Genomic DNA, 12,240 nt, shown 5'->3' on the forward strand with positions numbered 1-12,240 from the left:
TGGCAAGCACTACTTCTGCTGGTGGTTTTAAAGAAATACAGACATTTTCTACTCGAGGAGGAACAATAACTTGCTGTAAAGCGCTGAAAGGAGGCTCTGCAAAGTCTTTATGTTGCCTCTTTGAATACAAAGGGCCGTGGTTATCGTGGCCTCGCAGCAGTCACAACGGACTCCAATAGAGACTCAAAGTCAAAGAAACATTTCAAGTGGTTCCTTGTGTTCAGTGCATCCCAAACTTACTTATTCCACATCACGGCTAAGGCACGGCTGTACCTCCTCAAATCTCAAAAGCCACGGCCACACCTTTCATGAAGCTGCTTGTACGAGTAACGGAATAAAAGGGAGAGATCTCTCCCACCGTTTTCTATTTTCACCTCCGAGACGCTTTACGTCTGCCGATCACTGCCGACGAGAAGAACTACACTGACGAAACTTGTGAGTGACGCGAGTGTTTCAGCGAGCCGACTTCCCTGTCCGGGCTGCTCAGCATCAAAGGCATTCAGCTGTCCTCATGGCACAGGCCGCCTTGAAAATAACTGGGGCCCTACGCTGCCACAGTAAAAGCAGACTGCGGCTAAGTGGATTAGAGAATAAGAGCACTTATGAGTAAAATGCTTTGGATGGAGAGGCTGGTTAAAAGAAAAAAACAGCAAAGGGAGTGGAAGAGAAAGAGGGAAGGATGACAAATATCACAGTCCAGACGAGCCAATAAATTATTCAATGTAACATCTGGGCTTTTTTAGTAAGGCCAAAACTGTGATGACTAGAACATCGCAAGGCAACTTCTATCAGTACACTCGGAGTACACACGCTCCATTCCAGAGATTTAATGATCTCTGTTAGGAAACGACAAAAATCTGTAATGTTCTACGATACCACTTTTCTCTTTAATATTATAACCCCTTAGATGTGTTTACCCCCGTCCACTCAACCAGACAGTTAAGAAGGCTTTGGAAAATCTTTCTAACGAGATTTATTTCACTCAGTGGAGATTTTTATTTGGCTGGTTTACAGAGCTCCAGGCTCCATCAGCATGTGCGTGTTTGTAAATTAGCCCACACATAATCTCATTTTGGGCATCAGAGTTAAAGCTAGAAGGAGGTAAGCAGGCACCGCAAAACACATGCTATGAACAGTGAAAAATTAAACAGTTGGAGGACTTCAGATTATGTTCATTTTGCCCAAAGATAATGATGGAATTAGAGTGTGGAGCCAATCCTTCAGAGTCCGATACTGATCTATGTTACATTCAGTGTACAGAGCAGTTCACCCCAAAAACAACGACCATAACGATGGCTCTATCTATGAGCATCCACACTGATGTAGTCTAGTGTATGTAGTATAACGCCCAGTCACTGATGCTCCAGGCTGCCAAAATGCATATTTATGGACAAAATGAAGATAAGAATAAAAAGACTAAAAAGATCAAGAAGAGTTTTAAATAAATTCTTAAAAATAATACTTTGTTTCAGCAGCACGGAGGCCTGTAGAGGACAGAGAGAGAGGAAGATATTAATCCAAACTGTTTGTTCAAAATGGTTTTGCAGGCCTCGTAGTCACAACCAAGATGTAACGTTTTATCACTCTTAATGTAGACAAAGGCAAACCAGATCCTCGACATATAATATAGTTATCTTTGAAGGATTTGTATTTGGTGTGAATGTCCCTTACTCACCAAAAGGTAATGTGATCTTTGTGTACTATTAAATGTGCTGAATGCATTGCTATGACACTTGTATTGTTTACATCAATACTTCTTTTCTGGCACTTTGCTGCATTACTGCCACGGTGCCACCTGTAGATCAGTGTCTCACATCCTCATCATAGGTGTGCAGGTGTCATTATAAAGTCACCGTTTCTTGCAACACAAATGACATTCAGTCTGTCATGGTGTGCTGCTTTCGTGCGCTTAGCTATGAGGAAGTTTAATTATAAGAATTACTGTAGGCTCTGTGACAGTATCATACTTGCATTTACTATGTACCTGCCTCTCACTGATCACTGCTCTCTACACGATCTATGGATTTACACATTCGGAACGCTGCCATATGTGCCACTGTTTTGCAGGACTTTGATATTCTGGCATCCAGTCATGCCACCGGATGTAAGCGCTCTGGTTCAAATGCTCCGAGTGCACTGGGTGGCCAGATGGTATCTCACAAGGAGAGCATTGGATCTCCCACTGACTATCACACATTAACCATGGCATAGTGCATGGTCAAAGGTTGGCCCGATACACTGTATAGGGCTATTTAGTATGATATTTAATGTTGGGATGCTGGACCTTTTTATTATTTGTGGGCACAAACAGTTTCAAAGTTTCTACCTCGCCGTCAGTGATGAGTAACAACATTTAACATGTGAATAATTCTGTAATCATATGAAGAACCTGAAGGCAATGAGACAGTATTTTGGTACTGGAATCTGGTCGCTGTTTGTAGTTCAAATAGCGTCGACCAATCACGTTGCAGCAGGCCTTGGGAACACTATGTGGGGACCCACTGGCTATCTTCTGATGATTTGTGCCAAAGTATAGATCCTGCTGTGCTGTTGAATGATCAATAGCCTGCAGGCTGCTGTTGCCATTGTTGTCAATCATTCTCCCCAACAATCAATCAAAATCATGGCTAAATAAAAACCTTGCGTAGTTTGGTAATATATCACCAAAGTAAATATATCACCAGACTAAAGGAAACAACCCCAAAATGCAATCAAATATGACTAGAAGTGGTCGGATGTGTAGAGCCCAGGTGGGTATCTGTGTTCTACATGAAAACATTGGACGCATCAGAACAGAATAGGTCCTTGAATCCCTTTCCTGCCGAACTGCACATACGGACTCACAGGCGGAAATGTGTGAAACCGCTGAGGAGTCACGTGTATGCTGTACTGTAAGGGTGGGAAAGCATACGGCACAGTGGAGGACTCGCCAGGAGTTAAAGGCCACACAGATGTATGGGCAGAAGGGCCTTTATTTTATGAAATAGGAGCCACTGCAATAAGGAAGTTTGAGGAATGATCGAGCGTTTGTCTATTTCTGCACTAGTCAAATCAAATTAAAAAACACCTCATGGGCTCGGCTGAGATCATCTGTTTGTGTTCAGAACATTTAAAAGTCGTGAATATGGACCTCATGAGATTCATCTGCACTTTCCTAGAAAAAGCAAATGATGGAATAAAAACAATAAGACAACCCTGCTAAGAATCACTGTTAACCAAAGCATATTCTAGTTCTCAAAGGTCAAAATGGATGTAAACTCTTCTGAAGCTGGCTGAATATTATGACTCATCTTGGACACTTGAAAAAGTGAAAGTGGTTTTGCTCCTCTGGGGACCAACATTTAGAAAAGCTATAATTGCAAATTGAAGAGCTTAAAAAATCCAGTAAAGAACTGTGCTGAACATTCTAAACATAAACACAAAAAACAAAGATTTTAAATGAGGATCTCTTAAACAATTTGCTAAAGGAATTATGATGAAGAAAAAGATTTCCCTGGGTGTCAAATTTCAACGCGAGAAATGAGAAAGAGAAATGTCATTGTTTCTCTAGAAGACAAACTATGTGGAAACTACTGTAAACATGTGGTATTTCTATGCTGACCATCTACACCAGTATTTAGCAGCGCTGACAATCCATTGGTCACTGCTTGTACGGTTTGTGCCACTTCTTATGACAGAAATTTGATGTGTCGTTTCAATTGGATGATGGTGAACACCTTAACGTGCATCAGTAGAAAACAAGTTGCTTTCCAAGGACCACTAAAAATGAAAGGTTGCAATTTTTACCTCAAATTTGATCAAGTTCTGAACGGTCTGCTTTCATTCAATTTGAAACTGCAACGTACGTTTGCATCTAGTTCAGTTTATTCATGATATTGTTAGGCCTGATTAATGGGTGGATAATTACTGTAGGATGTAGAATTTTGAATGCTCAAAAGTGTAAATCAAATACCTGCTCCCTTTGCAGTCTGGAGATTTTATCTTTGTAAATTAGTATGCCGTTTTCTCGATCCCATAGGCTGCCTCAGCACCTGTTACTGCAATCATCCCCAAGTCCTTCTCTCAATGTTCTATACCAACGAGGTACCAGCTGCTCAGACCCATCATAGGAGATTTAGACTATTCCAAACCATTACGGCTCATAGCTCTCACAACATGGTGAAGAATAGCCAACATGCTCATAATCAGGTGATTCCTGAACACTCTAACAGGTGGCGGATGCCCTCAAAGACTGCTCATGCACAAGGAGAGCTGTGTTACATTTAGGGCATTTGCATTTTTAATTCCAGCATAGAATAAAGAACACGTGATGCTCAGAGAATGTCAGAAAAGCCATAACTGAATCACAATCGTCTTTGGGGTGTCCCTCTAAAAAAAAAGACACAAGGGTGACATCAAAACAAGTGTCTGAAGGAAACGTAGCTTTAAAGGAGCATTCGGACAGAAGGATTCAAGTTGAACAGACGCCGTGGGGACGGTCTCTTCCGATGCAGCATCCCCGAAAGACAGCGGGGCAAACAACTTCTGTTTGTACAAAACGGCTCATCGTGCCCGAAGCACGACCAGAACCGCCCTCGTTTAACTGCGGGTGATTCGCGCACCACTAAGGGAGGAATATTACGGTGTAGCCTACATTGTGGGCGCACGTTTCCGAAATGTATGTTAATTTTTATTTATTTTTAAATACCAATCCACACATCCACGAATCCATCCGACTTTGCCGCCAAGTGTGCGGGGGAATATCCGAGCGGAGGGTCAAATGACACTTCAATCAAAATACATACAACTACATGCTGCCCTGCAGTTTCTTACCAATTTGGCTGAAGATGAGCAGCTGGAAGATGAAGATGTCGGTCCCGGGAAGTGCGGTCTTCATGGTCTCGGGCGACAGAATCTAGACGTCCAAAGGCAGAATGTGGCTTTTTCTATAAATAAATTAAAAAAGGGGGGGACGTGGACGTGGAGCCGCGCTACCAGCTCATCTTCCCTCCTCTGCCGCCTGTGCGCGGAAAAACGCCGGGGATAAAGTGCTCGGCTCGGATCGGCTCGGCTGCGTGCGTGCGTGCGTGCGTGCGGTGTGAGCTCTGCTGGCTCTCTGGCGGGGTTCGTTGATAACGGACGCGCACTCGCGTTTATTGCAACGGGAGACGGGGCCGCGTGCGCGCGCGCTCCTCTTATGTCGTTGAGCTATTACTGCGTGGACGTGGTGCGTGTCTGCGGCCAGCAGCTGCCCTCACAAGGCGTTTACCTCTTCCACTACAGACCTACGCCGTCTCTGGAGTGGCAGACATTTAGTTCACTTCACACGTATTTAATAGAATATATCTATGTTTAAGTGACTAAATTCATACATGATGATGAAGTGTTGCACTCTTGGTCATCACCTTAATGAAAATATACATCTACATCATTAGGAAGATATTATACCTCTACAGCATTAAGAAGATCGCTTTGTATTTGTCCCTATGAGATTTCTTTTTTATCACAACGCTCTTAAGGCTGCACAGTGAGTAGCAGTGACCTCCTTTATGATTATGCAATGACAGAACAGCATATTTTATCGGATTATTACAACAAGCGCTTGGCAAAAAGGACATGGATATCAAATATTAAATGGAGCCACGTGATAAAAGCAGCCGTGACATCATAGGAAATAACCGAAAAGGATAACCAAGTTACTTCAAATGCCTAATGTTAAAAATCAGACAACAGGTTTCACATCATGGTGACTCTCACTGAAGGTTTGGTTTGACCACCTCGCAAAGCTTCATGGGACCTTCTACGAAGCGGTGAAACAAAACAAGTATCCAGCCAAGAGAGTCCCACGGCGGAAGCAGCGTGTGTGTATTTGCAATGGTGGTGAGGTTTGTTGGCACAGGTTGGACAGCAAGATTCCCATGAAGTACACAATGGCATGGTGCAAAGGGTGTGTGGCTGTGTGTATCCTGGTCCAAAAAATGTGTGTAGTTCCACAAGCTTCAATGGTGCAACAACACACTAGTTGAACGGAACGGGTGCTTCGATCCCACAATAACATGCTGCTCTCGTTACTCTGTGTGCATTCATTAGCATAAATTAAGAAAGATAATCCTCTTTAATTCAGTATCACTTGTTGGACCAACACTTTTTTTTCAGATGCTTGTTACGATCCTTTCTGCCTCTGCGCTTCCTGTAAGTATTTGTGTGCGTGCCGTGCCTGTTTGTGGGAGAAAGGCTTGTAGAATAACATGTTGATTGTAGACCGAATTAAGGAAAATACAGCAAAAACATAAATGCAGGTGGGAAACAATGATCTCTTTTTGAAGCGTGCGCACCGACATTCATACGCAGAAAGCCTTTTTGAGCTGAAGCCAAACGATGCCACGTCAGAGCGAAAAGATGGGAAACTATCTAAAATCATTTTAACACAACACACATGTCTTCTTTTGACAGGAGTACGGACACAAGCAGCGAGGTGAATGATCGCCGCGTGCTGTCGCCTCCTGCAAAATGTACCCGCCCCCCCCCCATCCAGCTGCTGTGAAAAGATGATTTGCTTTTCACTTCCCAGTGGCAGCCATGGATTATGGATTACATGTTCTCTCTCTCTCTCTTTCCTCTTTGTGGCTTTACATTTGCAAGAAGAGTGGAGGATGGTCAACAGGGTTTTGTTCTGGTCATCAGTGTGTGGCCCTGCTGCGTCTCTCTCGCCATGGAATAGATCGTCATGAAGCTGCGATGAAAAGTCTATGATTCCTGATGGCACCCTAGTTAACTGTCCCCAGATCTGAATTGCACCAGTGTTAGCGCCGATGTTGTAAGTCAACTTACTCTTCTTGGGACCATGAACAACACATTACATAGAAGTCAACATACTTGAACCAGCGTACCTTCACACATATGATATTTCACAAAAATATCATATGTTTCACTCTTTACACCTATTCCACAACAGGTCCATTAGCTCTTGTTACATGAATACATTATTTTTAAACTTCCGTCTTCACAGAAGGTTTAGCCTAAGTTTACACAACCTAATAGTGTGGTTAAGGAAACAATGTTGAAACACCTGTTTAGGATGAGAAATAAAAATTGTCGTTAGGGTTTAATAACTATGGAAGTGGTTTTACAAAAGTACGGAAGAAACGTAGTAAATCAACTCAGAGAACTTGTTTAACTTGGGGAACAAACAGAAGTCTCCTGGCTAATGGAGCACTGTTGGTTGGACCCTATTTCTCCAGTTAGCGGGAGAGCCGCTCTAGTTACTGAGCCCTGGCCACCACACAATCATAAGTCATTACACTTGTTAAAAAGTCAAACAAAATTTAAAAAGTGACAAAGCTGTCCCATTAAAAGGTTCCTATCCTCAGGTTGTGATTACAGGGAGTTTTTTGTGTGGTGTGTGTGTGTGCCTGAGCCCTTGTTGCCATGGCGGTCGATGCCGTTTTAGTTAACAGTGATATTGACTTCCAGCGATGGCGCCTGGAGGTCAGTTTTCTGGACACGCTGGGCTGGCAAGTACTGGTCGATGTGTGTGCGCGCGTGAGAGAGGGACGCCATCGGTAGTCGATGCTCGCTAGGGAGCAACAGAGCGCCGCTGTGTGTGAGACCCTCTAGTGCTGCACACCCACAGTATGTTGGTAAGGTGCATGGTGTAGTTCATTAAGGCTTCAGTCTGTGCAAACTATAACTTATTGTAAACACTGTAGTTTTCTATTATATACACATTATTATAATTATTAGTATTCTAGTTGATTAAAATGCCTATGTTGAATGAAGGCGTTCCCTTGTGGAGAACCTGATTAAAAATATCCTTTTAGAGGCCAAAGAAATCAGAAGACAGAAGATAAGGAGAGTAATGTCAGAGTGGTCATTTATCATAGACATCAAGCACAGCAGAAAAAGGCTAAAGGCTAGCTGCCTGTGTCTGTGTGTCTGTGTGTGTCTTTTACAACTGAGAGAGAGGTTCTTTAAGGTGTGTGTTTTAGCATTTTTACAGAATGTGTGTGTGTCTGTCTGACATTTACCCTTCCAGTACACTAAAGGTTCCCCCACAGATCTTAAAGTCAAATGACTCATCCCACAACTGTGGGGAAATGTGAGGAAAGATATTTTACATTATCCACAGGTGTACCAAATGTATTATTATTATTTTATTAATTTAAATCCTAACATTAATACACATTTTAGCTTTTATTTTCTAAATGCATTTAATTGTCATTTTAATTGTGAAGTAATATGGCATCTTACACATATTGACAATACATTTATGCTTGATGAAGCAGCCAAACTGTGTCTTAGTAAATGTAAGGATTCTGGTTGTGTGGATCCAGTTCTGCTTCTCATTTACATCATCATCTAATGAAGCTTATTCCAAAGGATTAGAATCTTTACAAAAGGAAAATAAATAAGAAGGAAAAGGTGATGTACATTTACGTGGAAAAAACAGTGTTTTTGCACATTTTTGCCCATTTACTACACAACACAAAAAAACGTTGACTACTATTTACTTAAGAGTTAGGAAGTCTGAGAAATTGTAGAATGTTTTGGAATATGGCTGCCAACCATACAAAAAACAAAATAGTAGATCTTGAGCCAAACAAAGGTGAACGTGATTGAACTAAGCTCAACTCTGCCACACTCTCACAAGGTTTTGGTTTGTGCATTCACACCAGTTACCAGTAGAGAGAGGAACGATGAGCAGAAAGCAACTGGAGACAAAAACCCTTCAGCAACCTTAAAGGACAGAAAGGCCTCCAGTTAAATCACAGCCCGTAATGCAGAGTTAAACATACTCAGAGCACACTCACAGTCCATATTTGGCTTTTTCCTACCATGTTCAGGCTCTTTTATAAATAAATAATGTAGAGGCCAAATGAACCTTTGGTATTGGTTTCATTACTTCAGCGACCCGGCAGGTACGGAGGTGAGCTCTAGTTCCAGGCTGTGACAGCTCGTGTTCTGCCATGGGACAGGTGCTCGTGCTGGAGACGTTCATTAAAAAAAAGATTGACATTGATTGAATCGTTTTTCTATCAAGATTTTTTTGAATGGATAATACATCAAATTGCTGCAATTTATTTGCCCTCTTCACGTTTCTAGTCCTCTCCACACATACTTCAATGCCACCTCTCAGCTGCTTTTAACAGTACTATAGAAGGAGGAAGAGGAGCTGCTCCAGTGCTCATTATATTCTCACAATGGAACCGTGGATCAGCTACCTCGCTGGAAAATAAGAGTTCAAGACTGAAAAGGACTATAACTTCAACAGCTTTCACGGTGGGTTTAAAACCATTAAACTGTCAGAGCCATTTTTGTGAGGAGAGCCTGCTATACAGGTTGAGTCATTTTATCAGGCGTATATTTGCCTTTTGTACATTTCATACCTGTCATAACCCGTTCAGTAGATGTACCTGCATCAGTGTGGTACTGCATCCATCTAAGCATCGCCTGCTGATTCAACTGTTCCGGAGGTGTTGGGAGGGCAAAGTGCATCTTTTCCTTTGGATTCTCTCTTGATGAAATACAGATTGAGTAACTGGGCGTAAACAGGAAGCAGTTTAACTCTGGGTGAATACAAGGCGCTCTTGAATGTAAATTAGTGTATAATCTGTACAGTGAAGTGAAACAAAATGTTTCATAGAGTACCCTACATTGATGTTTGAATAAAGTAACATTTACAGGTGAGGTCCACCTATATTATGTGAGGTTACAATCAACAAATTGTTTATTTTTGTATCTTCTTTGTCTTTAGATCTGTGTATTTCTTCTGTTTTTCTTCTGTATTTGCATAGTTCTAGTGAACCAGTGGCCTCCCCTCCTCATTGGAAGAAAAGCCTATGCAAGTCTGTCCCAGCATTGCAGTATTGCCACTTTTGCAGGAATTGTGTATATTTACACACTTGAAAAGGGACACATTTACAAAACATGATCTTGGACAGGAACTTTTGGTTTTAAATCTCCATACTGGAGCACACAACAACAAATACCCTCATTAAAACAGGGGAAGCCAATTTGAAGTGAGATCAGTAAATAGTGTGTGGTATGAATAGCGAATAAAGTTCTTTCTCTTAAAGTAGCTAGAGGGACACACTCAAGTCACACACACTCGCACAAGGCAACAAAACACTTACTTTCCTAGGAAGAGGGCGAGCTCCTCAACCCTGCATCAAAGTAATCCGTTTTTTTAAATTCACTTCAGTCCGCTCAAGCACAAGAATTGAGATGCATTGCTGCAGGGAGCCATGGCAACCAGTGGGGCCATTCTCCATCGCTGTGGCTGAGAAAGTGAAAAAAAGAGAGAGGGAGCTGATCAACAACAGACATTTTCTCTGACGATCCACAATCAAACCAACAAACCTTATTGTAAATTATCTTAGCTAAAAACTTGCTGTGGAGGAAAGGAGGCTCACAGGGATGAAACAAACATCTAAAAAATCTTTCCTGATCATTCAACTAGAGCATGAATGTACCCACACAAACACAAAGCAAATGTTCAGCCTCTAGTTAGCGATATTGACAGTTCTTGATCACTAATTTAAAGAGTGAAAAAACAATTTTTTTACTATGAACTCATTCACAACAACAGTGCCATTCCAAATGTCAAATGTGATGGTGTAAATGTGTGGTAATGTTGGTTACATGACTTAATTTAATGCTGGCATGAAAAATCAAGCGAATATGGGTTCACGAAACGAACCACTAGGGTAGTTGAGGACAGGGATCCCGTTTTTCAAATACTTCCTTAAGACAATAAAGTTAACCGCACCCTCATTAGTTCTGACTGATTCATTTGGACCTAATAATGGACTGTTTCAGTTCTACTCACAGCTGTGCAACTTATTGTTTTCAGCTCAAAATCGCATTGTGGTATATTCACAAGCAACCTTAAGACTGAGTTTTTATATGTGAATTTCTAAGCGAACTGCGCCACCACCTGGTGCAGGTCTTCAATCGCGCCCTGACGTCATCGCGAAGCGACAAGGAAGCACTGCCGCTCTCGTCCTTCAACATACTCTGCTTACAGAACGGGAAACTAAAGTCACAGTATTTCTCAGATGTTTGGTAGTTTATGGAGTAACAGAAGCAAACAGCAGTAGGGGAGCAGTAGTTGGGAGAAAGAAATAATTGTGGACGTTGTCGGCGGTTAATTCGGTGAGTGACAGATGAGCCTAAATGATTCACCTAACGTAAAACACAGTGGTGTCAAGTAAATTCAGTTGAGATGCGTGGTCGTTTGAAGCTGACAGGATACAGAAACAAAGTGGCGTTAACGTCGTATGATGTGTCGTTACCAACTCGTAGCGTGAAGCTGCGTGACGGTATTCACCTGTAACTGTAATCTGTTTACCTCAGCGTCAGAGTAGCGATGGCGGCTCCAAACTCTGCGGAAAGGAAGGCGTGCTGGGCCGCCAGGGACCGTCTGTGGAAATGTCTGGATGACAATGGTGACAAAGTTGCCTCCTGCCAGAAGTTCCAGAGCGAGTTTGAGGCAGATTGCCCCGCTCAGTGGGTAAACTACCCCCTCGTGTGTTAACCATTTGTCATCAGCGTAACAAGCACTGTATTACACAACACAACAATATTAACAAGTTTGAAAAGTAATTATTTAAAATGAGATTTAATTGCGAGAGGCCCTGGTGGGAGCTGTATGCAGCCTGAATTGAATACTGCATCATCATTTCTCACACCTTTCTGTCTTCCTGACAGGTGAAGTATTTCGCCAAGAGGAGAGACTTCCTAAAATACAAAGACAAGATGCAGTCAGAAGGATTCAAACCTGCCGAAGGACCACGGCAACCTTCCTAACACCTGGACCGCAGGCTGACGGACTATCAGCCTCACATTTGGCCGAGCGGTCGAGGCACAGGAATCAGAGAGGAGTCTCCTAACTTTTTCATGGACAGAATACCTGAACTCGTTATTTGTTTGTAGAGATAAATGCTGAACCCAGATGTTTAAAACAAAGAAAACTAAAGGGAGAATTGACAGAAAAGATCCACGGTTACATTTATCAGGTCAGTTGGATTTACCCTTTAAATGACATGTCATTTATTGATGCTGGTGTGGGAATAATAATAATCAGTGTGGCACTTATATATAGAGTGGTGTTCTACCTCTTGTTCGATTAAGTTTTACAAGTGGGATTTACCGATAAAGGCTGATCTTTACAGATGTCTGATAATCCACTATTAATACTAGTATACCACATCAGGCAATAGTCTGACGTGTGTTGCTTGTAAATAAATAAGATCCATACCA

General features: G+C 42.1%; 2 protein-coding genes and 1 long non-coding RNA gene across 4 annotated transcripts in view; 1 reads left to right on the top strand and 2 right to left on the bottom strand.

Moving 5' to 3' along the window:
* LOC119210043 (receptor-type tyrosine-protein phosphatase zeta) overlaps positions 1 to 5,194 on the bottom strand; it is a 48,235-nt gene extending 43,041 nt beyond the window's left edge. The window contains exon 1 of one of the 2 annotated variants that reach the window (XM_037459644.2): positions 4,813 to 5,194. In XM_037459644.2, the coding sequence (XP_037315541.2) occupies positions 4,813 to 4,876 (64 nt within the window). In that variant the 5' untranslated portion in view covers positions 4,877 to 5,194. The remainder of the gene's footprint in view (positions 1 to 4,812) is intronic. The other variant, XM_037459645.2, reaches the window with a different exon arrangement.
* Positions 5,195 to 9,431: 4,237 nt separating this feature from the next.
* On the bottom strand, positions 9,432 to 11,350 carry LOC119210190 (uncharacterized). The gene is made up of 3 exons (XR_005119639.2): positions 11,309 to 11,350; positions 10,113 to 10,258; positions 9,432 to 9,493 (listed from the first exon to the last, which is right to left on the bottom strand). It is a non-coding gene; the product is annotated as an uncharacterized LOC119210190 (long non-coding RNA).
* Positions 10,911 to 12,238, top strand: LOC119210189 (cytochrome c oxidase assembly factor 6 homolog). The gene is made up of 3 exons (XM_037459942.2): positions 10,911 to 11,133; positions 11,335 to 11,491; positions 11,689 to 12,238. Exons 2-3 carry the CDS (start codon positions 11,348 to 11,350, stop codon positions 11,785 to 11,787), a joined length of 243 nt encoding a protein of 80 aa, XP_037315839.1. The 5' UTR covers positions 10,911 to 11,133; positions 11,335 to 11,347; the 3' UTR covers positions 11,788 to 12,238.
* The last annotated feature ends 2 nt before the right edge of the window (positions 12,239 to 12,240 follow it).

The sequence above is a fragment of the Pungitius pungitius genome, chromosome 2 (assembly GCF_949316345.1).
Source record: "Pungitius pungitius chromosome 2, fPunPun2.1, whole genome shotgun sequence".
In the NCBI taxonomy this organism is placed as follows: domain Eukaryota; kingdom Metazoa; phylum Chordata; class Actinopteri; order Perciformes; family Gasterosteidae; genus Pungitius; species Pungitius pungitius.